Source organism: Monodon monoceros, unplaced genomic scaffold, assembly GCF_005190385.1.
Source record: "Monodon monoceros isolate NGI ecotype Baffin Bay Population unplaced genomic scaffold, NGI_Narwhal_1 Super_Scaffold_7, whole genome shotgun sequence".
Classification (NCBI taxonomy): Eukaryota; Metazoa; Chordata; class Mammalia; order Artiodactyla; family Monodontidae; genus Monodon; species Monodon monoceros.
The window spans coordinates 85,284,954-85,312,901 of record NW_021703784.1 but is presented as its reverse complement, the minus strand read 5'-3'; the positions used below and the strand labels follow the sequence as shown (position 1 = coordinate 85,312,901).

Below are 27,948 nucleotides of genomic sequence, written 5' to 3'. Positions count from 1 at the left end.
GTAGAAGGAAAAGTCCACTTCCTGTTTCTCCAAGATTCAGGTCCTCTCCTGCTCCACTGCTCCTCTGAACTCTTCTGTGGGCTGAAGCTTTACTAGAACAAAACCCAGAAAGATTTACAAAATCCTCAGTTGTTGCCTTTTGTTTTGCTTTTGCCATATACCTCCCTCCCCTGAGGCAAAGAGGTGGCATGCTACCTGAAAGAGGCAGGTGGCGTACAGGGAGAGGAGGGGAGGATTTCTTAATATCTCAGAGTTGCTGGCAGCACTGAGCGTCTTCTCAATCAGACTATGAGCTTTCAAGGAAAGGAATCAGATGGGGATCAGAGATCTCTAATATGATCCTGGCCTTAAAGGATAATTTTCAAAAAAGAGTCAAATTACGGTTCTCATACAGATATCAAATGAGCATGTGTTAAAGATTTTCTCTAACTCTTAATGAGGGAAGCAGGCAGATGTTATAACCGTCCAAATGAGAACCCAAAGAACAGACACACCTAGAGACGAGGAACATTTACATGAATGTCCAAATGGAAGCAAACCCAGTTTCTTCCTTGGTGTGGGGCGGGGTGGGGGGGGAGTCAAGCAAATCTCACAGGACATAATTTCCGTTTCTAGAAATAAGAATCATTTTGCATTGCTCTCGGTTATCTACAGGACAGAGCTGTAAAGTAGCTTCCTTAGAATGAGGCTCATAACCCTGAAGGGTGTGCTTTGGACTACACAATGCATAGTGTTCCATCAAAGCACAAAATGCCCCTGCACCCTGCACTAACGAGAATTCACTGCAGTGTGTGAATGATGGTTAAACACATCTGTGGGGCCCATTCCCGCCTAGAATTGGACTGCTCCAACTGGTGTGGGATGACAGCGGGTTCTAGCTTCTACAAAACTCCAAACTGGAAGACGGGCCTGAGTAGAGCAAAGCCAGCTGGAGCCTCATTTGGCAGTAGGGGGCAGCAGAGCTTCATCCCTAAAGCAAGCAACCTTCAGAAGGAAATCTGTAAAATAGGATTAGCCTGGAGTCCTTGCCCTTTTAAGGAGTCCAAAAATTCCCCTAGATTATATGCAAAAAGTTGTACTTTGTGGCTTTTTAGGGGAAGAGAGTCCTTAATTTTTTTTGCTTTGAGTCTGATGAATGCTACAAAGCACTTTCCCCCATATTAGAAATTACACCCCCAACTATCATATTCACAGGTTGGTTGCCAAATTAGCTTCAAATTAGAAACACCTGAGGAATTATTAGGTCGACCCATACAAAATCACCTTTTTTGTAAGGTCGATAAAGAGTTGAGTATCAGCAATTTCTCGAGGTTCAACTTATGTGTTCAGATTCCTGGTCACCCCCACTCCTCTGCCCCTGTTCTAATATAGCCAGTGGGTGGATGAACATTGGAGATCAACTGCTATCTCCAAGTTGAAGTTTAGGAAAATGGACTATTGGACTCTAGCACATCCCAAAGCCTCAACCTTTAACCCCGGTCATCTTTGTCCTCGCTGAACAGTGAGAATCAAGTCAGCATTAGTACCATCGCCACCACGCAGTTCACTGGGGGCTTTCGCAAGGTGTCTGGGTCTGAGGACCATCAGCCTCAGAATCTTCTAGGGTGCTTATTAAAATGCATATCATTGGGCCCTGGCCAAACCCCCAGAATTAGACTTTTTGAGCGGTGGGCTGGGGAATCTGCATTCTAAACAGGCTCTCCAGGTGACTCTTCACAGGAGATGGAAGGAGAGAGTATGATCTGAGGTCTACCAGCTAAATCAAAGTATAATTGTTAAGATGGTAAAATCATGGCTCTCATTCAAATATAGAATATGTCAAAGGTTTTGTTCAGCTCATTAATTTATGACGGAACCATTAGATGGTAAAGCTGATTCCAAGAGCATCTGGGTAAAAAGAGTTTATATAATCTATCAGGAAAAGCATTTTCAAAACAACAAAAAAAGAATGTTAGAATTAAATGGCTAGGTTACAGAAGAAACTGGTTAATGTCTTACAAGCTAATAAAGCCATAACCTTTGGGGTTATCTTTCCTACGAAATAGAAAAATACAAATTAACATGTAACTTTGCAATATCTGGGCTATGATCAAATAATAAATAGCAAAGTCAAACAGAGAAATATTCTCCCAGAAAATTAAATAATCCTCGGGCAACTTGTTAAATAATTCCCCAGTGTGACTCTAAAAGGACATACAGCCCAACTTTTTGCCTTATTTTCAAGTTTCGGTTAATTCTTTTTTGCAGTGAATAAAGACAGCAGAACATAGAACGTGTGGACTCCACACCTCTGGGTGAAAAAATTCAGGCTGGGGCAGATATATTCAAAAACAAGAACCAGTTAATTCAAGGGAGGAGAAAACTGACAGATACTCAGAATTCATGTGTAACCTCCTTGGATTTATTTTAGACGCTAGCTACAATCACTTCCTCCTGCTTTGAAAGTGATTTGTCATTTTTGTAGTTACTTGGCTTACAAACTGGTCATTCCCTAATAATTTCTCTTAGAAGTTTATCTTATAAGTTGGCTGAGGTTTTTTGTTTTTCGTTTTTTTAAATTTATTTATTTATTTATTTATGGCTGTGTTGGGTCTTCGTTTCTGTGCGAGGGCTTTCTCCACTTGGGGCAAGTGGGGGCCATTCTTCATCGCGGTGCACGGGCCTCTCGCTATCGCGGCCTCTCGTTGCGGAGCACAGGCTCCAGACGCGCAGGCTCAGTAGTTGTGGCTCACGGGACCAGTTGCTCCGCGGCGTGTGGGATCCTCCCAGACCAGGGCTCGAACCCGTGTCCCCTGCATCGGCAGGCAGACTCTCAACCACTGCGCCACCAGGGAAGCCCCTGGCTGAGGTTTTCAACGTTCTTTTGTTTTTCATCTAAAAATTCAGGTACTTAATTTTTTTAAACATCAGAAATAGCCTCTATTTTTATGAAACAGTTGTCCATCTGGGAGATTAAACTTTGACCATTAAGAAACATGAACTGAAATAGAAAAACCATGGGTCCCAACCCAACCTCAATATTTTCTCATAACTTTTTTTTTTGCCTTTAGAGAGAGAGTTTAGGAATGAATCTCTGTGTTCTAGATAAACATCTGAAGTTCAGCAACTTCATTTCAGTTCAGTTCCTTCTACTAATTTCAAGTAAAATTAAAATTTGGTAGTTCTTGTAGTCTTTCAACGGTTTATCTCCAAGTGAGATTACAGATTTTTTTTCTTTTTCGTACTTTTCTGTATTTTTCCTTTTTCTAAACCATGTCTTTTTTTGCGGTCCGCGGGCCTCTCACTGCTGCGGCCTCTCCCGTTGCGGAGCACAGGCTTACGGGCCCAGCCGCTCCGCGGCATGTGGGATCTTCCCGGACCGGGGCACGAACTCGCGTCCCCTGCATCAGCAGGCGGACTCTCAACCACTACGCCACCAGGGAAGGCCTAAACCATGTCTTTTTTATTAAATTAATTTTATTTTTAAAAACTCACTTCATTGATCAAATTTGCCACTCTAAGTTATTGATATAACAGCATCTACCATTTATTGGCTCTTTAAATTTTGGAAAAAAAAAGTTTTATTTTAAAATAACTTTATTGAGATATGTTTTACTTATCACAGACCCTACCAGTTTCGAGATATTTACACAGCAATATTCATAGCAGTATTATTCACAATAATCAAAAGATGGAAATAACACAAATGTCCATTAAGGGATTAATGAATAAACAAAATGTGGTACATACATACACGGGAATATTTCTCAGCCTTAAAAAGGAAGGACAGGGCTTCCCTGGTGGTGCAGTGGTTGAGAGTCCGCCTGCCAATGCAGGGGACACGGGTTCGTGCCCCGGTCCGGGAGGATCCCACATGCCGCGGAGCGCCATGGCCGCTGAGCCTGCGCATCTGGAGCCTGTGCTCCGCAATGGGAGAGGCCACAACGGTGAGAGGCCCGCGTACCAACAAAAAAAAAAAAAAAAAAAAAGGAAGGACATTTTGACACATGCTACAACATAGATGAACTTTGAAAACATTATCCTGAGCAAAATAAGCCAGTCACAGAAGGACAGAGATTGTATGATTCCTCTTACATCAGGAGCCTAGAACAAATTCATAGAGATAGAAAGTAGAGTGGTGGCTGCCAGGGGCTGGGGCAGGGAAATAGGGAATAATTGTTTAATGGGGACAGAGTTTCAGCTGGGGAAGATGAAAATGGTCCGGAGATGGATGCTGGTGATGGTTGTACAACAATGTGAAGGTACTTAATGCCACTGATCTATACACCTAAAAAAGATTAAAATAGCAAATTTTATGTATACTTTACCACAATTAAAAAAAAAAAGAAAAATGCGATTTCAGGTGTGCAGTTCAAATGACTTTTAGTAACTTAACCAAGTGGTGCAACCATCATCATAGCTCAGTTTTAGGACATTTTCCTCCCTGCAGTAAGACCCCTGATGCTCGTGTATCGTTAATCCCCACTCCCGTTCCCCACCCCAGGCAACCATTAATCTGCCTTCTGTCTCTATAAATGTGCCTTTTCTGGACATTTCATATAAATGGAATCATACAATGTATGGTCTCGTATGTCTGTCTCTTTCACTTAGCATGACATTTTTGAAGTCTGTCCATGATGTAGCATGTGTCAGTAGTTTATTCCTTTTTTGTTGCCAAGTAGAACTTCACTGTGTGGATGTATCTCGTTTTGTCTCGCCATTCATCAATCGACAGATGTTGTGGTTTCCAGTTTTTGGCCATTACACAGAAGGCTGCTATGAACACTAATGATTTTACCTAACCCGGAGACAGCCTGGACCTTTTCTATGCCATGTGTATGCATGCATGTGTGTGTATGTGTATATGTGTGTATATGTGTGTGCATGCACATATATATATATTTTTTCCTCTAATCTTGCAAGGTAGGCATAATTAGTTGCGTTTTGTGGAAGAAAAGAGAGGTTAAGTAACTTGTCAAAGGTCACCAGCTAGTTTTGCTGGGCATAGAAAAACGTCTGTCTGCAGTGGAGCAGGACAGAGGAGAAAGAGATTGAAACTACAGACAGTGACCCTGGTTCCCCTGTGGAGTTAATTCTCTTCCTGTGCTCACCGCCTCTCCGGGGGCAATTTGGGGGGCCGAGCCTCAGGGCAGCTCTCACACACTGGTGAGGAGCCTCAAGAGGGAATTTCCCTCCAGTGGAACAACTTCTCTATGGAAAATCAGGGGCTTCGAGGGGCCACCCAGCAAGCTCTCGCTTTCAGTGATTTTGGGTAAAACCCTTTGGAAAAACCAGGATGAATGTGAAGTTTTGCCTCATTTGTTTCCCTTCTCTTAGGGATCATAGCAGTTCAGATCCTGCCTGCACTGGGTGCTCTCCAATTCCTTTGAACATTTGCTTTATATATTTTATCCAGGTTTTATAATTATTTTGGCAAAAAGATTCATCTGATACAAGCCATTCCCCTATGGCCAGAACCAGAAGCCGTATGTTATTTCCACCTATTGAGCCCTTCTTCTCAAAACTGCCTTGGAGTGGGCAGCAAACGTTTCTGTTGGCAGGCAATTGACTTGATCCTAGTTCAGTTTACAGAGGATGGAATGACCTCATAACTTGGACCCCAGACAAAGCTATCTGAGATATATAACTGATATCAGACTGAAGTTAGGTATTTGTTAAAAGTTATGTGATCCTGAGAGTATGAAAGAATTCAGGCAACTGTTAGGTTCAAGATATTTACATTGCCTAGTATTCTTCTCAAAGGTGATTAGACTTAGGCCAGAAAAACCAAGGAAATTAAGAACCAATTTAATGAGTGACTTGGTGAGGAGGGCATACTTCTGAAGGTAGACTGAAGAAGTAGGCAATTGTCTTATGCTTCTTTTAGGTTTTGAAGTCATTGACTAAATCATAAATAGCACCCAGTGTCTCTTGGGGATGCTGACAAGAATCAAGTACAATTTGCTCATAATTTCAAGAATGCTGAGGAACAATCACCAAAATTACTTGAAATACTACGGTTTCCTTAGGTGGAGGTGAGAAGAATCGCTCTGAATGTCTGCAGCTCTGAGTCTCACGTCCAAAGGAAATTTCTGGTAATGCATAACCTTGGTTAACTGGGATGGTTACTGTCTTCTTTAGCAGGCATGTAGTTTTCAACCCTGGTTCATCGGTCTGGGTCTAGTCGGGCACAAAAGCCATATCCATCATTTTAACAGAGAGCATTTAATAGGAAGAATTATTAATCAGGTATTGAACAAGTAAAACGGCAAAAAGTGGACACCGAGGAATCACAGAAGTAACCACAGGAGGCAACGACCACCCTTAGAAGGAAGAGCTGGGGATGACTGAGATGTAAAGGGTTGGAGGATGGCCGCAGAGAGCTGGGCTGCAGACGTCTGAGGGGGGCCCAGGCCAGCGGTGCTGCTGTCTCTGAGCAGGAATGTTGAGGCGGGTTCTGGGGGGGAGGAAAACCTGCAAACTGGAGGTAGCTACTGCCACTGGACCCAACTGTCAGTGCAATGCTGACAGGACAGGAAGCAGACTCCACCAGCTTCCCAGGCTCCCTCTAGCGGCCCCCACTGGCAGAGCTAACAGGGACCCCTCTAACAATCAGATGTGTTATGTGCAGGATCCCAGCCCCAGAATCCCCAAATATAGAAAAGTCTCGAAGCTGAGACAATAGCTTAACAACCACCACACCAGGAAGACTGAGGCTTAAGTGGAGAAAGATTTAAAAGAAAACTATAGCTCTAATATCTTTATGTTAGAAAGCAAACGGCCTATTTGGTATTTTAGACACGTGATATTTAAGAGAATAAGGTCCGTTAGAATGACAGTTTTATAATTCCACTTTAAAATGTATAATTGAGTAATTAATTTAGACTTGCGATTTTTTTATGGTGACATCTAAGTTTAAGTAGAGTATGAAAACATTTAAAGTTTCCCTTATTTATAAGTTTAATTTATTAGTTTCTATAAGAACTTAGGATTGGGGAACATTTTGCATGCTGTCATAAAAACTGAAGTACTTTGAAAAGAAATTAATATATTAAATTTATAAATGCATTTAAAAGCGTTTCAAGTGCTGAGCTAAGCTTGTAAATAGAACCAAGCATTATGCAGAAGGCTCTTCCCAAAGTTATTGCTACAATCTGCTAGACTTATAAATAGAATAATAAGATTCGTAGGATAATAAAAGTAAAAGCCTGAAAAAGTTTAACTTGTATCTTGAATATTGATTCTAATGACAAAATTATTAATTGTATTACTTATTAAATGATTACTAATTATTAAACTTATTAAAATAGTATTTTAAAGCCAAAATTAAACTCATTAATAAAAATATCCATTGAAATCTTTCCTACATAAGAAATCCACTTTCCTGGGTCCCCCTCCCCACTCTCTACTCTCAGGTTTTCTAGAAATAGCTAGAGAAGAGCAAGAGAGGCAGCTTTGTTTCTTTGCTTTTCTGGAAACCCTGAAACTGTCTCACCTTGCAGCAGGCAAAGGAGATTATGCCCCTGGCTTATCTGTTTTGCTTTCTCACTTTCTAAAGCTGGGATACCCCATGGAATAGATAGGGATGACCACTGGATTTGAGGTGAAAGAACCTGGGGTTGAGTCCCAGCTCCATTGCTTAAAGAACCGAAGCCTCAGTTTCCCCATCTGCAAAATGAGGGGACACCTGCCTTGCAAGGTTGCCACGAGGATCAGCACAGTGCGGGGCACACCAGGGTGGCGGCATTGGAACCTCCCCTGTGCTGGATCCTGAGGGCAGGGGGCTTAGGACAAGGAGGTTCTTGCCTGAGCACAGGGGCCTAGGCCGCTCCCTCTTACTTTGTGGCAGGAGGGTTTCTTCAAGGAGATGGCCCTGCGACAAACAAGGGCTTTCTCTCTCCCTCAGGCACAAGGTCCAGGCTCCGAAGGAATTTCTCACCACAGACAGAAAGGGGAAAGGCCAAGAAAGAGGTGGCTGGCTCAGGAGCAAGGTAGCAGCCCTGTGGACAGGGGTAGCTGTCCACAGGGCCACGGCAGCCACTGGCTGCAGCAGGAGGGGGCAGGGATTCAGGGACGGACTCAGACCTGCCTCCAACCCCTGCCTTGCTCACAGGGTCACCTGGCCACGCAGCCTCAGTTGGAACATCCCTAGAGAGCATCATGGGGAAGGTCCCCACGGAGGAAGAAAGGAAGGGGGATGAAGGTGCTTTCCATAAATACCTGGGAGGGAGGGGGTCAGATCACAATTATCACCACCTCATTAATTCATTCAATGCACAAGACTTGGATCCCTCTCTGGATTGCTAGGCTCCAGGCATGCAAACAGAAATCCTACACATCCTCACCTTCCTAGGACAGTACCTGAGAGTGTGTAGAGGCTTCTACCTGGATGAGGGAGAAGGACCAGCAGGGGCAAGGCGGAGGGTGTGGAGGTGGAAGGCAGCTTCCTGGGATAACGGACAGTCAGGGAGCAATGAAGGAGGCGGGAAAGGCAGGTGGGGATCAGCTTGGAAAGGCAAGTTCAGGTGTGTGGATTTTATTGGAAGCCAGGGAGAAGTTTTAAGCAGGGATTGCATTTTAGAAAGATCAGTTGGGGCGTGTCCATAGGGTGAAATGGAACCTGGAGACCAATACAGGGAGTACCAAGTCATACAAGTGCATTCAAGGGATGATGTGGGCCTGACAGGCATATGAGATGGGAAATAAGATTTGAGTGAAGAACTCCAGCATCATGGTCACCATGGGAGTCTGGGCCAGTGGGTAGAAATCAGGCTTAAAGGCCCCTGGGCTAGGTGGGCCAGTCTCCCTGGAGACCAGCACCCACCCGCTCGACACCGCCTCATCTTCTCGGGGTCCCCAGCATACCAGGTGGCTGGCCTTTCTCCCACTGAGACATCAGCAGAGGGGGCAGGAGAGGCCTTGCCCATAGAAATCTTGAGATAAAGATTATCCAGGTGGGCCCAATGGAATCACAAGTGTCTTTAATAAAAGTGGAAGAAGGAGGCAGAACGGAGGCTGGCATGAGGGCACCATGGGTGGCCTCTAGAAGCAGGCAAAGGTGAGGAAATGGATTCTCCCTCAGAGCCTCCAGAAAGGAATGCAGCCCTGCCAACACCTTGACTTCTAGCCCAGTAAGACCCAGGTCAGACTTCCAGCCTACAGAACTGTGAGATTAGAAGTGTTCGCTGTTTTAAGCCATTTGTTCGTGGTAATTTATTATGGCAGCGAGCGGAAACAAAAGCACGTTGTAAAGGCGGCTGCAACTTTAGAGAGACCTTCTCTAGCCACCTGACCTAGGGTCACCTTCGCATCACCCTCTACTCACTGCATTTTGCCATTTTATGTCCTCCAGTGGTGTTCATTTTTTGAAATGCCTGTGTTGACCCGATTGCCAGCCTTCCCGCATTCAATGGTAAGCTCCAAGAGAGCAGGCACACAGGTTATCCATCCATCACTGCATCCCCAGCACACACAAGTGCCTACAAAGCAGTGGCAGTTCCACAAATCCTTGGCCGGAAGATGAGTGGCTGGCTGAGTGAATACAGGTGGTGCCCCAATGGCATGAAATCTACCAAGGCAGAACGCTCAGGGTTCATAGTTCACACTTCCAGCCTCTGAAGGCACAATAAAAAGTGTGAACGCTCTCCTTGACCTCCTCCAGGATCTTCAGTCAGTTCAGGTCACACCTCTCTGAAGCCTCTTACAAAGCCTTCAGGGGTCTCAAGCCAACACTGATGCAGCCCTCCCAGGAAAATACTGGGTTGGCCAAAAAGTTCGATCGGGTTTTCCATCGGCTCGTATGGAAAAACCTGAATGAACTTTTTGGCCAGCCCAATATATGTGGAGAGCAAAATATTATAAATTGCCTCTGCGGGATATATGTATATGTATAACTGATTCACTTTGCTGTACACCTGAAACTAACACAATATTGTAAATCAACTATACTCCAATAAAAATTAAAAAAATAAATAGCCTCTGCCCAACAGAACCGAAGGGGCATATATGAGGAGATGGTTTACAAGTAAATACGGTAAGTGCCCCCTCCAGGTCAAACACTCAGGAAAGAGACCAAGCTGGCTTCAGAAGAGGCCTTGCCTTCTCCGACTTTGTTCGGTGTTTTCCAAGCTCCTTTGCAGACAGGCTGTTCCTCCAGGAAATGACTTGCCAATCCAGACAAGGATGGCAAGCCAAGCCCAGGGGAGACTGGCTGAGGTCAGGCTGCTGCCTAACCCTGGGGTGGGGGCAACAGGAAACGGAACATGGCGCCAGGGAAGGCAGGCTCCTCACACAGGGAGTGTGAGGACAGGAGGCAGAAAAGATCTAACGGACGCTCTGCGCTTGCAAATTCAATCAAGACACGCAGCCTGGGAACAGGGCAGCATGTACAAAATGACGTTTATTGAATCCATTTTGGAAACGGACAGCATGAGAGGTTTTTGGTTTCGAGCCCACTCGGAGTTTAAGAGTCATGATCATTTCCTGTCATTAAACCTCAGCCACCGGAAGATCCTAGCTTAAATAACAAAAACGAATCTTCATCTTGTGAAGGGGAGAAAAAGTGGTTAAAAACACTACGGTTGGACTTCCCTGGTGGAGAAAAAGTGGTTAAAAACACTACGGTTGGACTTCCCTGGTGGCGCAGTGGTTAAGAATCCGCCTGCCGATGCAGGGGACACGGGTTCAAGCCCTGGTCCGGGAAGATCCCACATGCCGCACAGCAACTAAGCCCGTGCGCCACAGCTACTGAGCCCGCGTGCCACAACTATTGAAACCGGCGCACCTAGAGCCCATGCTCCACAACAAGAGAAGCCACCGCAATGAGAAGCCCGCACACCACAATGAAGAGTAGCCCGGGCTCGCCGAAACTAGAGAAAGCCTGCACGCAGCAACAAAGGCCCAACGCAGCCAAAAATCATAATAAAATTAAAACAAAAAAACAAAAAACAACACTACGGTTGTCGCTCTTGCAATAGCTCTGATGGCTAGAATGCTCATAGACATCAGCACAATTTTTATATGTACAGTGTGAAATACTGTACAAATATCAGGTGTGTACATCAAAGGTAAAGTTGTAAACTGGCTAACAATTCATTAGCAATTAAGTACACTGGGTCTGTACTGACACTCCCATTCTCAGCCTAAGAGCTTACATATTTAACTGATGACTGATGTCCCCATCAGGGGCATTTAGTGTGTGGAAAAAGCATTTAAAGACATATATATCATTCAGGTTGTAAACTAAAAAAGCAAACCCAAGCATGATTAATTACTTTGCCTGGATCAATAAATACTAGTCCCAAGTGCTAAGTGTACCAATAAGGACAGAAGCCATCAGTTAAATAAATCATCATGTTGTTACCTACTGATACCTGTTAGTGAATTTGTGGACTTTATCCAACGCATACACAGATTATTTTTTGTTTGAAATTCTCAGAAGATCTCCTTTGGACATTTCTCTTCCATCAATCTCTTAAAAGGATGAAAACGAAACAACTTTTTAAACAAACTTTCCAAATCAAAAGCCATCAAAAGCATGACTCTAGTCATATTTCAAATCTTCACCCAGAAGGGAAATGCTGTCAAGGCTTAGATGAGCTTAGAAGGTTTCCTCCTCTGTTGGCAGCTTAAACTGTCCTCATTCTCTCCCGGCCACCTCCTGCCACACTGGAAGCCAAACTGGCTCATGTCTCTGACATTTCATAAACAAAGTTTCCAAAGATTAACAGGATACCTAGAAGGTGCCAGAAGGGCCCAGGGGCCTTCTCTTTTTTCTGGAGCTGTTATCAGCGGGGCCAACAGGCAAATACAAAAAGAACAGGGAGGTCAACGGAGATAAAAAGCCCAGACCTGGATGGAGGGAGGAATGCTGAGGATATATATAGCACAGTACCAAAGCCCGCTGCCCCAAAAAACATTTCAAGGCCCCACAGGTTATACATTCCAGGCACTTCTTTAATCACAGGGAATGGACATCTCTCCAAAAGGTCCTGCCCACATCTTTCCCAGCTCCCTGCACTGTAGAGCGCTGAGACACCCCATTTGCTAGAACTCTCAGCTCATGAGACAAGCTGAGTCTCTCTATCTCAATGCAACTTTTCCTATAAACCACAACACTCACAAACACAGGCCACACTGGATTCAAGTCCAGCTGCTTCCAGAGCTCTGCGGCCTCTAAGCCCTGCCCACCACGGATCACTTTCACCCTGGACCACTTCCAGTCTCCTTTCTTAGGGGGTTTGCTATTTTTCAGTTTGAAGACACACCCCATTGGAAATGAGCGGCGCAAGATCCTACGTGCAAATACTCGCAAGCAATTTATTTTTGAAACGATGCACATTTAAAAAATTCAAGTCAAATCCAGGAACAGACTGGTTGGTTGGTATCAGCTGGCCCCATCCCCACAATAGGAAAAGGGTCGGTTTCTGAAATGAGAAAGGGAGGGAGGCACCAGCTACTCCACCGGGAAGGTCAGTTCCTTGAGTCGGGGAGGAAGCCTGAGAGGGGAATGCTGAGGCTTAATCAAAGACGGGGTTCCTCCAGCACTGTGGCCCTCCCAGGCCAAAAGCCAAGGGCAGCACATAGGGTCTGGATATAGGTGAGGACAGACCCTCACCCACTGGAAAGAGTGGGGCCACTCTTTCCCAGTAATTCTGAAACTGAAATGAAAGCTGCATTCCCAGAGTCAGGCTTGGGAGGGGCTGCAGTCTACTTTTACTCCACACAAGACGGAGAGAAGAGGTACCTCTCTATTGCCTCTTTTCACCCATCGGCCTCTGTATCACAAGGACCCTCAAGGGGAACGCCACACGCCAACACATCCTTGCTGGCTGTGTGTGTGGGTCGGACGACTTCCTGCTATAGGAACGCCAGGGGCACTGCGATATAGGGCTGGGGGGATCAGATAGTCCAGTATCTGAGGGGAAAGCCCAGAGAGGAGGATTTGAGTTGAGTCAGGCAGGCAAGGCTGAAAGTCAGAAGGTGAACATTAGGCAGTTGGATCTGTGTGGCCGCCAAGAGGTAGGTGGTCACAGTCACGAAAATGGAGAGGCTCACGACGGGGATTTTCCCAAGGGCGCTCACACTAGCCTGTACCTGGAAAGGCATAAGGCGGCATTGCCCAAAGGAAGAGCTCCCCTTGGCGGTCCTCGCGGATGAAGCCACCCTCATCCTGGTGGCCAGGCAGGAGCTGGGAGGTCCCAGAGGCGGGCATTCAGCTGAGGGATGCACAGTTCAGCTCTGAGTCCTCCTGGCTGCCCGCTGCCACCTGCTCCGGCTCATCGGGGCCATCAGTGATGTTGGGCTCACTGGAGCACTGCCGGTGGGGCGGCGGGAAGCTGGGTGGCAGAAGCAGGCACTTGTCCTCGCCGCCAGGCTCCTCCCCTAAGCCTGAGTGCATCCTGGTGGCCATGGCCAGCAGCTGGATGTCCGAGTGGGCATTGGCCACCGTGTGTCGCCGGACACTGCCACACTTCTCTAGGTAGGCCTCACCCTCTTGCTCCGTCAGAGGGGTCAGGGCCATCTCGTTCAGGGGCCGGCTGACGGCGGTCATCGGGGAGGCGTAGTTCAAGAGCGTGACCTTGGGCCGGGCCCTGGAGTGGCGCCTGGCTGCAAGAGAAAGACCAGCGAAGGTTGTGATTGCAGAGGGGATAGTGGGAGTCAAAAACTCCTAATGAATTTGGGGGACGAGGGAGGTGGTGGCCCCACCTTCAGAGAGAGCTTTAGATGAAGCCCTAAAACGTGAGGGAAGAACTTGGCTATGTCTAAAGGCTTCTGTTGTAACTTTACTTGTTTATGCCTGATACTGCCCCCCACAGTAGGGGTCACCAAAGGACTTTCCATGATTGATTAGGTCCAAGGGAGTCTCCCCCCGCTTTCCCTGCTGCTGCCTGAGCTTCGTTGGATTTGCCCTCAATTCCCTTTCAGCCAGTCTCCTCTGAAGACCCGGGCACTGGCTGGACCAGCTGCCAAAAGAAGCCCTCGGCTCTGTTCAGCATGATGTGCTCTCTGCAGTGTCAACAGAGGAAGTGGAAAAGGCCTCATAAGCTTAAGTCTGGAGGAACAGGTTACTGGGGGGAGCTCGGCTATCAAAGCGAGGGCAGTGGGACGTCCTCCAGATCGTCCTGAAGCAGGACTATCAACGCTCCCAGCAGGTCAGTGGTCTGAGACCCGTGTTCTGTTCAAGTCAATACTCTGGATTCAACCAGCCTTTCACAGCATCAAAGAATGGATGACGCTCCATGGCAGGCCCCACTGAGGAAGGCAGAGAGAGGGCTGGACAGGAATTATTATAAAACTGCTGCTTCTTGAATTCTCACCACACTCTAGAAAATACGCTCAACCTCCACATGCTTTTGTCTTTTGAATCCTCCTTAAACTGAACCTAAGTTATGATCGTTTTCTCATCTGTAAAGTGGGAGACAATATGAATATCAGAGAGGTAGTAACTAGCCTACGCTCACACGGAGAGAACGTAGTAAAGCTGGGATGCAAACAAGGTCTGTCTCACTCCAGACCTCACTCTTGCAAGCTGCCCACACAAAGTACACATAGTGAGACTGAGCATCTCGTGGGAAGGACAAGCCAAGTTCATGGGGTTCAAATCCAGGGAGAAGAATCCAAAGGAGGAGGCACGTGTACCAGCAACACCCAGTTCTGAGGGCCTCTCATCTCCCGCCTTCACAAGGACCAGGCCAGTCCAGAGACCTACAGTGTGGCCGGAGTAGGGACCAGGGTAAGCCTGCATCCCCAAGGTCCCAGGGAAGCCTCCTCTGCAGGCACTGTCCTCTTCTCCCGCTCAGGCACTGCGTCTGCATCACGAACTGGATGAAAGACCCCAGCGAGGCAGAGGAGGTGAGGATGGAGGGCTGAGGAACGGTGGGTTCTGTTCAAAGCCTTTTCTCCTTTTCTTTGGCCCTCTTCCTGCCAGTGCACACATCTCCCAGCCTTCCAACCGCCCATCTCGTTGCGTGTGTCACTGCTTTCCCCAGCTCCCTCATCCCTGAGACCCCAAAGACCCCTAACACATCCCTCTCTCAGCAGGGGATGCCGTGGGGAGAAATGAAGAAGGGTTGACTGCGCTGGTACTCCCAGCACCCCTGACAGGATCACAGAGGGGGAGGGGGGAAACTAGTCTCTAAAGGGAGAGCAGACAGTGCTCACTGGTCACACACTGGCCTTAGGGACACTCGGCCCATGCTGCTCTAGTTTAGTGTCCGCTCTTCCCATGGATCTGGAGGCCCTGATACATGCTCTCAGCCTGTGCTCCTAGATGGGCATTGTAGTGAGGCTGCCATGTCCAGCTGCAAAGCTCTCAGCAGTTCCCAGCACTGGACGATTTTCCATGTCCATATATGCACATATGTATTTACGTATATGTGCATATGTATATACATACGTGTGTCTATATGTATACATATACATATATATATATATATATATACACACACACATATACACACACACATAGGTATAAACAATGACAAGAGAATGAAATGCTAACCCTTAGAACTAAGTTCACCAAGACTACTGGCTCAGAGCCCCAGGGGAGCTGTTCGGTGCTAATAGCAATAGCTGGTATTTCTCAAAACCAAACAATAATACATAGAATTTAGAGCTTACTGAGAGCGTTCCCATCTGCCTTCTCACTGTTGAATCCCAATCTCCCTCTGAAACGCTAGGACGGCTCTCCTCATCCCCGTTGCTCGGATGAGGAAGACTGAGACTTGGCCCAACCCTCTGAGGCTCTAAATGGCAGTGCCCAGACGCTCCCCACTACACACTACTGCCTCTCAGGGCTCCGCCGCTGCGCTTGAGCCGGCCCACTCTCTGAATTCAGGTAACAGCAAACACGGCCTCCAGTAGTGCCAGACAGAGGCGTCATCAGCCCCTTCTCTGGGGAAGAATGAATAGGAGACAGAATGCCAAGGAGCCACCAGGACAGAAGAATCGATGCCAGATGTCGGCAGAGGTCCTCTCAAGCATGGGTGCTTGTACGTGCCAAGCCGCACATTTCTATGATGTTCCCACATTTTTACAATAACCATGTATTACTTTTATGATCACAGAAATCGGTAACTATAAAGCAGAAGCACCAGAAGAGTTCAAAGAAGCAGGGACCTCATTAAAGAACCATCCATTAAAAAATGCCCTTGAAAACAATTCATTTCTCTCCTGCTGCTGTTAAAAGCAAGCACACTCTAGGTTGGCAGTGGCAAGACCCAGGTTGTGGCCCTACAACCAGCCTGGCAGGAGACTGGGCTGGACTGTTCGGTGAGCATTTACTACATGCAGATCCAGGAAGAGGAAAGAGGTAGGACAAAGCCCAGGCCCAGGACATGGGATGAGGTGAGGGCCTGGGGGACAAATGTGCATGGTGAACACACACAGAAGCTCTGGGGGAAAGAATTCGTTTGATGATTTCCATAGTAGAATGAGCTAGCAAGGTGTCTCAGATGGGGGCTTGGGCATTGTCCATCTCTCACACCGTTAGTTCAGCACCCCAAAGGCCCTGGAGGGAGCAAACTGACAAGACAGGCCACTTGGGCTGCTGCGGAGAGATGGAGCCAGAGGGAGGGCGGCCAGCCTGGAGGAGGGGGTCCCCATGACATCTTCCCCCTCTTTCAGCAAACACATCTTGAACTTTGTGCAAGATGCTGTGCGCACTGCTGAGAGCAAGAGAAATGTAAATCTGATATGGGGCCTGCACAGGGCCTGGAGCGCAGGATACGTGCGTTGGAGAGGGGTAGAGTCTCAGGCGCAATCATTAACTGAGCCTCTACTCTGCACTGTATCAAAAAAGGAGAAGCTTTACTGACATGATCTCCTGCTAACTATTTTGCAGAAAAGGAACCTGAGGTTGAGATGCTATATCATTTTACAGTCACGATTAGTGATGAAACCGGGATTCAAACCCAAGGCTGACAGCACAGCCCTTGCTCCTGACCTCTGGGAGGCCCACACACAAATCAGTGTCCAATGGCAGGGCAGGGCTACAGACAGAGCGCTCTGGGGATTCAGGGGAGGAGTCGTGAAGAGGGGTCGTCCTAGATGGGCCTGCTCCTTTGAGAGGGATGGACAGCCTGCACCCCAGCTAGTGGTTCATTTATCCCCTCCCTCGGAGGAGAGGTCTGTGCCAGGCCTGGGATACAGGTGAGCCACATGCAACGAGCTCCTGGTCTAAGGGGGAGACCAACAAATAATCAGGTCATGACTACACACCATGGCAAGGGCCAGAATGTGGTTTGGGGTCCAGAGAAGGGAAGGGGAGGCACACACAACTCCTCACCTGGGGTGATTCCACAGGCCCCAGGCCATTCTAGCTGGGGTCCATAATACAGCAGGTGGCAGCTCTGCCTGGGCCCTGCCCTGAGACAGGGCGTCTTCTTCCTCCTCTGTGCTCGGCCCTCTGCAGCTCAGAGACGTTAAGTAACTTACTCCAGGGCACACAGCTGAAGCCCAGCCCTTGTGGTTTTCAGGGCCCCGCTCCTTCTGCGGCGGGCCTCACCTCTCTCCTTAGGGCTGTTGCCTGACGCTGACTGAGAGGCCTCCAGCTCTTCCTCCTGCATTCTGGGTGGAATGTGTTGGCTCCCAAGACTGGGTGTGGGCACAGCCGAGACCACAGGGGCCGCTGGGCTGTGTGAGTCCCCTGGGCAGACAGTGTGTCCTTACGAAGCTCCCACCGGATTCCAGAGCCAACCCCAGGACAAGTATACGCCAAGCTGTGTCCCCGGCGAGGTCAGACCCCGCTAGGGCCCCTTGGGAGGCCTTAAAACTGAAGAGTAGGCCTGGAGCTGACAGTGGCCTCCCCACAATGTGGCTGCTTGCTCTCTTTTCCCTCTTTTTCTTATTTGTATCAGGGAAAGCTGGGCCCTGCCACTCAGAGAAGGAAATTTCCATTAAGGGACTGACTAAGCTGTGGACCTCCCCTGGGGCCTAAAAACTGGTCCCTCCCCTGCAAGGGGGCCCTTGGAGCAGGGAGAGGGGCTGGGCCCTGCCACCTCCTGTACCCACTTCCAGGCCTCCTCCCGCCTGTCACATGGGGTATGGCGAGGGGAGCCTTTGTTCCCCCCTTACTCCCCAGGCGCCCCGCTGAGCCCTGGCATTCATCCCTCTGCTCCGGAGCCAGACATGGCAGCTCCTTTCAACTCCCCAGAGAGAAGCAAAGCCTGGAGGAGGCGGTCCTTTCTTGGGGACTCTGTTCCCAGGCCTTTGATCTCCCAGGCTCACCGGCCGGGCCTCACCAGAGTGGCCCCCATAAGGCAGGCATTGTGATCTCTGCCCACCACGTCCACGGTGGGTGTCCCTCTTCAGGCCCCAGCACCTGAAAGCCCATGAATGCCTACTGGGCACAGGGACGAGTTACAGTATGTTGAGGAAAAGGGCCCTCCCCCTGAGGGAGGACACAATGGGGACACATGTGGGAGGCCAGGCTTCCATGTGGGAGACACCGCGCACTACACAGGCCAGGGCAGCAGCCTGCAAACTTAGGAAACCAGAAAGGTAGAAACACGGGCCTGGCCTCTGACAAAGCAGCCTGGATTTTTTTGTTTTCTTGTTTTTTTTTTAAGATTTCATTATCTTCCTCCTCTCCCCACACTCCGTCTGCCCAAGAAAAGTGACAGCTTTGGCAGGGAGGACACACACACACACTCACTCCATCACGGCCTTGGACTCATCTTTTCTCTCTGAAGCGAGCCTTGCACAGCTGCAGGGTGAGGCTTAACTCTCAGACCCATCGGCCTGGCCAGTAGGAAGAGGGCCTGCCCTTGAGTCCCCAGATCAACCCGTGTGGGCACGTGGGTGCAGTGGGGAGCCCCCTGGAAAACCACTTCTCTGGCTCTGGTCACCTACCCCATGTGACCCGGGGGACGTTTCTTACCAACGCTGAGTCTGAGGTCACAACAGCAGGCACCCTCGCAGCGGTCCGTGAGGGTGATTACATGCCAAGCCCTTGCTCAGGGCCTGGAAGGTGACGAGCATTTGATAAGGGGTGGCTTTGGAGATGACGGTCCCAGCTGCCCTTGACCCCTCCCACCGAGTCAGGCCCAGAGCAGCCGTGGCAAAGCCCTCCCGAGGGTCCAGGGATCTCTCACGTCCACTCCATCTCCTCAGTCTTTACGTCGGCCGGCCGTCATAACGGGCAGCTGCCTTTTCCACAGGCAGGAGAAATGTCATTGCCTCCAACTGACTGAGGGGAAGACTGAGGCCCAGAGACTCCTCTCTTTATCTAGAAAGGGGTGTCCTCGATAAGGAAGGGCACCTTCGTGGCCGTGTTAGCCTTTTGGTATCCAGGGGTTTGGGGTGACATGTCGGCCTCGGACACCTCTTGGGCTAAGGAGTGTGTGGACAAAGAATGTCGGCTGCCGTGTCAGTAAACAAAGGGGTTGTGGCCATCAAGCCCTCAGCCACAGAAGCTGTCCCCTGAGGGGATTCAGGATGGAGAAGAGCAGGATACTGGCCCTAGAGAGTTAAGGTGGGTATCAAAGGAATGATTTCAATGAGCCCAGACTCTTGCATCTTCCCATATGCAGAAAAGCGCAAAATTCACTGACTTGAGACGTCTGTTTTTCTTTAACAGTATTCTTTCAATGTTCCGACTACCTGGTCTTTGTTGCAAAAACTTCTACATATCCTGGCTCCTCCCTTACCTCATTGGAACAGTCCCTCAGAGCTCTCTGAGAGGCTGTCTTCTGCACTTAAGTCCTCAGTGTGTCCGTCGAATAAAACATAATTCTCAACTTTCAGGTTGTATATTTTTTTCAGTCGACAACTGAGAGGGAAAGACCAGCTCCTCCGCTGTCCCTCAGTGAAATCAGTCACCTCCTAGGAGTTGACGGGGTGGGTGGGGTGCGGGTGGAGTGTGGGGAAAAGCTGGTAAAGGGCAAACAGCTCGGGGCTTTGGAAGCCTGTCTCCAATAGCCAAGCGACCTTGACCTTCATTCGCCTCCCCTGTGCGTGGGAAGGTGGTATCCAGCCCACCCGCACAGTGCCCAGGATGTGGTCTGTGTCCCGGGGCTTTCCCTGCCATCAGCCACGCTAAAACTCTAAGGCCCTCTCAGTTCCTCCAATGCTTCACCCTCCTGCTCCCCGCCCTCCTCCCCCCAACTCCAAAACCCTCCCAAAGATCCTTCCCTTTGCCCGGGACAGTCTTCCTTTCCCGTTTACTCAGCTAACTTATATTCATCCTCCAGGTCCCACTGCAGATACCACTTCCTCCAGGGAGTCCTCCCTGATTTCCCAGTCCCGGTGAAGTCCTCCTGCCGTGGGCCCTGGACTTCCCCACTCAGAGCGCTCGTACACTGATGAGTCATCGTCTATTGCTTGTGACTTCTTCACCAGACCCTGATCCCAGAGGGCAGGGATGGGTCAGTTTTGTCACAGATAAACCTGCAGCACCTCACAAGGTGCCAGGGACAGGGTCTCAGTACACATTTGCTGAAACAATAATATAATAAAAAAATAATCAAAAGAAGGTTATTTCCTTCCCTCTCTGCCCCTACTGTGACAACGCCCCGGAGAAAAGGATTGTCCTTGGTATAAGAATAAAACCTCAGGCCTTTGGTTTATAATTTGATGAAAGTATGTTTTAGTCTTATTATAGCTGAAAAGTTGAAGGTATCCCTTCTTAGAGCAAGTCCTCACTGAACAAACTTCCAAATCTATTCTTGTTCCCGGCTCTAGGCCCAGAGGATGGTGGGGTCCGTGCCATGGCCTGGCTAACCCGCTGGCATCTTGACACCTGCCCCAAAAACTCGGGGGCCAGTTGCTGGGCCAAAGCCGGAAGGTGGCGCCCAGGCCTCCTCACGGGGAGGGCAGGGGACTGTTTTCCTTCAGCCGGGTGGAATGAGGGAGGGAGGCAGAGAAGGAGGGAGTGTGGAAGACCAGGCTCGGGCCAGCACCCTCGGATCTGTGGTGGCTGTGGTTATACTGGTGTCTCCAGAGAAGCATAAATGGGGCCTGAAAACTGTGGCCGGCCCTGCCTTTTTCTGCAGTCCTGAGGCCCAGGAAGGGGCGGGAAGCCTGCTGGAGGCTGCTCCTCCCTCCTTTTCTTTGAAGCTCAGCTAGGTCTCCATGCAAGCAAGAAGAGGGGGCAAAAGGTTCCAAATTTGGGGAATCCCTTTCCGCCTCTGCACCTGTCTGTGGGTGCTGGTCACCCCAGCCCCAGGTACAGACGCCGCCCATCCATCTAACAAATATAGTTTTTTGAGTGCCTACTGTATGTCAGGCACCATCCTGGATGCTGGAGATAGAACCACAAACCCAAAGTTCATGCATTTGGGGGATTTTCATTTCAGAGGGTAACTGAGCCATATCTTTTATAATATTCTGTAGCTATTTTCCCATCTAGGCCATGGTCTCCCTGAGAGAAGGAACAGACCCAATTCATCTCTAGATTCGCCAGGGTGACTAGTACAGAGTCTGAATGCTAGCTTTACAGCCACTGAAAAAGGCCACAACGGGATCTGTCCTCCAGTCCAGGAGCCCCTGTCCTTGGTGTGAAGGCCCTGGTGGTAACTATAGAAATGTAGTGGGCAGCCAGCAGCTGTACCTCCAGCCACACACACAATGAGCTGGCTTCACATTCTGAGCTGCTTTCAAAGGGAAATTCATCACTGGTGGTTTTTCCACTCATGAGGGGATGCGGTGCAGTAAGGCCGTTTCTGGTATGAGATACAGGAAAATTAACATCGCAGACACCGAAAAAGATCAAAGCCACCGATCAAAGATGCGGATCAAACGAGCGCCGCCACGGAGGTACGGTAACGGTGCCTTGGGAGGAATTGCCAAGAGGGGAGGTTACCGAGACACAGGCCAGTGGGAAACATGAGAGATGGACGTGCAGAGATTTGCACGACCCACATGGGAAGCAAAGGGCTTGGGGTATAATCGGGGCTCGGTAAAACATAGCTGGTATCATTGCCACAGAGGCTCCTGGCAGCTTGAGAGCTGTGCCCCTTACCCAGTGTGTACGTGGGGCCTGAGGCGCTGCGGTCCTCGCTGATGCCGAGGAAAGGAGAAACGACCTGCTTCACCAGCTCCTCCAGCTGCAAATAACCCTCGCTTGGGCCTGTGGGCTCGTGGACACTCTGGAAATAAACACCCAAGAGAGACAAAGGTCAGTCAAAGTCCGACTGCCCTCCTACTATAATCAAGGCAGGCCGCATCCTTGTGGCTGAAAGGAAGGACAGCCAGGACTGAAGCCTCAGGCACTTGTCATGGGTGGCGGTGATCGGCACCGCGCACGGAGAGCACCGTGGCCTCTGCGGCTGGATCCCACCCTGATGCAGGGCCGGTGGGAACTGTCCCCACCCCAGCTCCAGGGCTGAGGTCTGAGTGGTTCCAACCGTAGCACTCTCACCCGCACTGTCACAATGACTGTTTCACACCTGGCACACAGGCGCTTTATATAAGCACTTCACGTGTATCAGAGCACAGAGGCCTCCCAACAACCCTCGTCATCTGCCTTATACACATGAGGAAAGTAAGACCCAGAAAGCTCATGTAACTTGCCCAGGGAGACACAGCTGGAAAGTGGCAAAAACCTGGGACTGGAACACAAGCTGTCTGGCTCCAAGCCCATCTTACTGCCCCTTGTTAATTAGCTAGAAAAGAAAGGGGAACAGAATTTGGAGAAGTCCAGAACAGTTGAAGAAAGGGAGTGTCACTGTGGAACTAGACACACATTTAGCACCAAGATGAAGGATCAGTTCAAAAGCCCAGTGCGACAGGAGTCCTCAGAGCTAAAAGGAGCCAGAAGGTCACCAAGGTTTTCTAGAAAAACAGCAGACTCCAAGGGAATTCAATTTCTCACTGGAAAGCCCTGGAAGCCAGGTGGTCATGTTGAGGGGCTGCAGGGGAGCAGAGACAAGGCTCTGCGGGGGCTATGCTCAGCCCAAAGGGTTGTCCAATCAAATTCTCAACACGGAATAGATTTTATGTCACCCTCACTTGAAAAGTGAAAACTCTCCACTGCACTGGAGTTTTGGAGGCTGGGCCATGAAGGGGGAAGGGCCAGTCCTACAGGCTGGAGATCACTGGGTGAGGTGTAAGAAGCCCCCAAGGAAACTGGCTGACGTGGTCCCTCGTCAGCTCCATCACCGTGCGAAGGAGGTGGCTGGGGGCAGTGGGAGGGAGGGGGAAGCTTAAGGAAACACAGAGGAGGCTGAGGAGGGGCTATGATGCAGAAGACTTGGGAGTTAGGGCTGGGAATGGCCTGGAAAAGAAATGAAGAGAAAATGCAACTGGGGCTGCCTGGCGCTTGAAAGGGGTGATGATGGGGAGACGACTTGGTGGTTTTTCACGCCCCCAGGTTCCAATACTGCTTAGCAGGAGCTGAAGCATTGGGAAAGGCCAGCAGTGGAAATAAGATGCTTCACACACAAATCTGCCCAAATGGAAGGGGATCCTCCAGGCAATAGAAGGGCGCGGGGAGCCTTATTCATGCTCCCAGAGACCCACCCCCGGCCTCAAAAGTGGACCAGTTTCAGCCCCAAAACCACCTTGGTTGGGTTTCAGATCTGAGGAAACTTTTTTTTCTCATTTTTTTAATGCCTTGATATTTCTCATCTAAGCCTCTCCCCCTCTACAATTCCTAAGCATTAAACAGAGAGGGATGACAGAATAAGGAAAAGAGGAAGGAGGTGGGAAGAAAATGCTTAACTAACAAACGCATTGATCCGGAGCTGGATGGTTTTCTCCCTGGGCTGAGAACTTGACTTGCACACAGCCCTCTAGGAGGGGGCTGCCCTCAGCCCTTGGCCTGGCCGCTGGACGGGCTACGTATCTGCAAGGCCCAGTGCAAGAGGAAAACGCGGGGTTCCTGGTTCAAAAATTGTTAAAGAGTTTCCCGATGGCGACAGGAGACAATTAAACCAAGCACGGGGCCCTGCTGAGACTGGGGGCCCTGGGGCCCGGCCCGGCAGGGAGCACATCTGCTTGGCTTGGCAGGTCCCCTAGGAAGGGACCATTCTAGGATGGTCTCAGACCTGTCTGCCACTGCCAGGGGGAACCGGATCTCCACAGTGGTCAAAATCTCTGGCTCAGCCTCTTCCTGGACAGCCTAAGGACAGGAGCTCATGGCCCACAGTAGTTTGAACCCCTTGTATATTTTGGGGAGGGAGGGGTTTGTTCAGGGACATTTTGGAAAAGCACTGGAAAAGGGAGAGATGGCCTGAGAAATGGCTCTTTTCTCCATATGAGTTAGGCAGGGAAAAACCAGCCCCAGATCTCATGGCGCTGTGGGAAGTAGGGGCCCAGGGAGCGAGCAGAGCAATTCTAACTACCGGGGCCTAAATTTCCTGTAGCGGGAATGGTCCCAGGGTAGTACAACCTGCACGTTCCATTCAGATCCAGAAGCTGCCGCCCCTTGCCACCCAAGGAGCTGGACCTGGACTGGGGAAAAATCTGCCTTTGTCACTGTCACACTCCCGCCTCCGGCTTCCTAGCTCCCAGAGTGTAGAAAAACATGGACCAGGGAACCAGTCCCAGGAGGCCCTCGGAGAAATGATGCCAAATGTCCTGTGTCAAAGAGACCATCTCAGAAGCTCATGGGGCATCTCCAAGTACCCTGGGAGGCTGCGGGAGGGGAGGCAGTGGTAGCCGGGAGAGGCTAGGTGGGAAGGTAGAAAGAGCGAGAGCTGAGGAATGGGTGACAAATCCAGCTCTCTTACAAATCAGCACGTGACCTTGAGTTAGTTTGCCAACATCTCTGAACCTCCATCTCATCTGTGAAATGGGAAAACAGAGACTGTTTCCTTGCCCGACTTCCAAGAATATAAATGGAAATGGAAGTGTGGAAGGCCAACTTTCCTTTCCTAATCTTCCTCTCCGAATCCCAGAGGCCTCCTTTTCTACACTCCTTCTTCAGGACCCAAGCCCTATTTTATGCTCCACAGACCTCAGCTGCATGCGCATGCTTTTCTATCCCCATTCCTTCTCCTTCCTTTTCATAAAAATACTTAACCTGGTATTCTAGCCAATGACACCCCCTCTTGCTCTGTTAGGTAACCCTTCCTCCTCTCTGACCTCAGGAAAGGGGAGAAGGCCCAGAAGGACGGCCCAGCTAGAGAACCGGAAGAACACAGCAGCTAGCGGGGAGGGAGAGATCAGGGGTTCCACACCTGACGCTCCACCCCTGCCGAGACGGCAGCCAGGGATGCTCACCAGCCTGACCAAGAATGAAACTGTCTTCCCTGAGGACGGGCTCAGAGCTGAGGCTGTAGCATCTGAGCTTGGTACAGAGGTCAGAGAGGCATAGCAGCCACCTTTTTGGGGATGTCCTTAGGCCACAAGCCTTGTTTCTTGGAATTGTGCACCCCTATCCACAGAACCGGGCTCACGGAGGCCACGTTTATTCTATGTGATCCTATTCAAGGTCCTAGCCGATTGCGCAAAGGGGAGTCACGTAGCCCGAGCTGGGCCAATCAGTCTTTCCCCTGAGTGTACATGGTTCTAAACCTTACTACCGCGTGCTGCGGGACCTCAGGCAAACACATAAACTTCCTGGGTTTCAGTCTCCTCATCTGTAAGATGGCACTAACAACAGTGTCCAGCTCATAAGGCTTGGATTATTTGATTCAGAAAGCAACACACTTTAAGTCCTTGGCCCATGCCTGGCAGATAGCCGGGAACCAACCAGGGTTAGCTCATCTTCCTATCGTTGATTTCGAATTGGGATTAAGAGATGCTAGGTAGCCACCTGGGTCATCTCTTGGTGGAAACATGCAAGCCGTGGGATGCCACGTTTGTCGGCGCAAACCGAAGCACTGAATGCAACTCTGCAGAGAGAGAGAGAGAGAGAGAGAGAGACCAAGTCCAAGAAGGCCAGGAGAGACAGGGTCAGAGAGAAGCCAGGTGGACCAGATACGAGTAGAGACCAGTAAGTGGAGAGAGGCTGGCAGCTTTGTGGCCTGACGTGGTCTCACTTGTGGCTGTAGCCCCTGAGGACCTTTCCTGTGGGTTCCTGGTCTGGCTTGAGCTGGGATGAAGTGGGTTCTGGTCGTAACTTACAACGCGAGGCTCCCTGACATGACAGGATGGGGGAGAAGGGTGTCCACTCCCTGAAGGACGGGGCAGTGTTCCTCTGGCTTCCCCCGGGATCCCAGCACCCAGCACAGCACGAGGGGCCTTGACGGTGCACAGTGGACACACAGCAAATGGACAAATGAACTGGAACGTGACCGATGACACTAAAGGACACTAAACTGAGCCAGGGTGCTCTGGCCACAGGGCCCTTTCTCCCTCAACCTGCGGTGATGTCTCCGCCCACCCTCACCTGCAGGATGAGCAACATCTGGACGATGGATGAGGGCAGCTGGGGCTGGGCCAGCAGCAGCAAGTCATCCAGCTTCACCTTCAGCAGGACCAGGTCGCGGAAGCCCAGCAGGGAGATCTGGCGGATAGTCAGCTCCTGGCCCTGGCAGGAGAGAAGAAGAAGCAGCGTCGGGAGGTGAGAGCTGGCGGGATCTGCCACCAACCACATGGGGGCCAGCAAAACAAATGGATGGTCGGGGGGAACGAGGTGTCTGCAAGGCCCAGGGGGGCTGTCAAACAGTCACAGACTTGGCCCCTGTCCTTCAGAACAAAAGCTTCATTTACGATAAGGTGTGACTCGCTGATTTGAAAAGATCCATGCACCCCAATGTTCATAGCAGCATTATTTACAATAGCCAAGATGCGAACACAACCTAAATGTCATAGACAGATCGCTGGATAAAGAAGGTGTGGTGTGTGTATATAAATGAACACACACACACACACACGCACACACACACACGCACACACAAAGGAATACTACTCAGCCATAAAAAGGAATGAAATTTTGCCATTTGTAACAACATGGATGAAACTGGAGGGTATTACGCTTAGTGAAATAAGTCAGACAGAGAAAGACAAATGTTGTACCTTATCACTTATATGTGGAATCTAAAAAGTAAAACAAACTAATGAATATAACAAAACAGAAACGGACTCATAGATACAGAGAACAAAGTAGTGGTTACCAGTGGGGAGAGGGAAGAGGGCAGGGGTAACACAGGGGTAGGGGATGAAGAGGTACAAACTACTAGGTATAAAATAAATAAGATACAAGGATATATTGTACAGCACAGGGAATATAGCCAATATTTTATAATAACTTTAAATGGAGTATAATCTATAAAAACATGGAATCACTATGCTGTACAACATTGTAAACTAATATTGTAAATCAATTATACTTCAGATAAGGTGTGACTCAACCTGCCTAGATGACCCAAAGGTGATACAAGACACGTACAGTGGGGGCCATGGTGTGCTAGTGGTCAGAAAGAAGGAAGATGAGGAGAAACGAGACGGAAGGACAACAGCGCCTCCCTACAGGCAAGGCTGCTTCCTCAGCTTCACCCATTCAATACCTGCTCACCTATCATGTGCCAGGCAAAGAAGGAAACACAGGACCTGTTAGACTCTTCTGCAAATGCAAGAAGCACAGGAGGAAAAACCACTGGGAAAGTAGAAGAAAGGGACTTGTTCAACCATGTAGGCTGGGGGCAGAGGATGAAAAGTGACTGGTCATCATAAGAGCTGTGACCCTTACTAAGCTCTGACCACGTGCTAGGCTTGAGTCTCAATATCCTAGATGTAAATGGCACGTTTAATCCTCACGACCACCTCTGAGATAGATACTACTCTAAAACCCGCTCCACAGATGAAAAACCCTACACCCAGAGTGACAGGAATTTACCCAAGATAGAGCTGGATCTCAAACCTAAACTATTTGATTTTAGAGCTCCTAAAGTTTCCCAAAACAGAAAGGGAAAGGAGGGCCCATTTCCTGGACTCTCCTCTGCACATATACATACAGCGCACAACAAAAATCACCTTGGTAGAGGTGAGGTATCACTAGGGTATCCTCCCAAAGACGACATAGCTTCCCATCCCTCAAGTTGACCAAGGTTTAAGGAAGTTTTGCACTTCCTGCAACTCCTT

At 49.4% G+C, this 27,948-nt stretch overlaps 1 protein-coding gene across 3 annotated transcripts in view; it reads right to left on the bottom strand.

Annotated features, from left to right (window-relative positions):
• Positions 1-10,801: 10,801 nt before the first annotated feature.
• The window catches only part of PRR5L (proline rich 5 like), a 72,543-nt gene continuing 55,396 nt past the window's right edge, over positions 10,802-27,948 (bottom strand). For 2 of the 3 annotated variants that reach the window (XM_029208912.1, XM_029208911.1), the window contains 3 exons: positions 26,255-26,395; positions 21,941-22,067; positions 10,802-13,587 (listed from right to left, as the gene is read on the bottom strand). In XM_029208912.1, coding sequence (XP_029064745.1) covers positions 13,193-13,587; positions 21,941-22,067; positions 26,255-26,395 — 663 coding nt within the window. In that variant the 3' untranslated portion in view covers positions 10,802-13,192. The remainder of the gene's footprint in view (positions 13,588-21,940; positions 22,068-26,254; positions 26,396-27,948) is intronic. The other variant, XM_029208910.1, reaches the window with a different exon arrangement.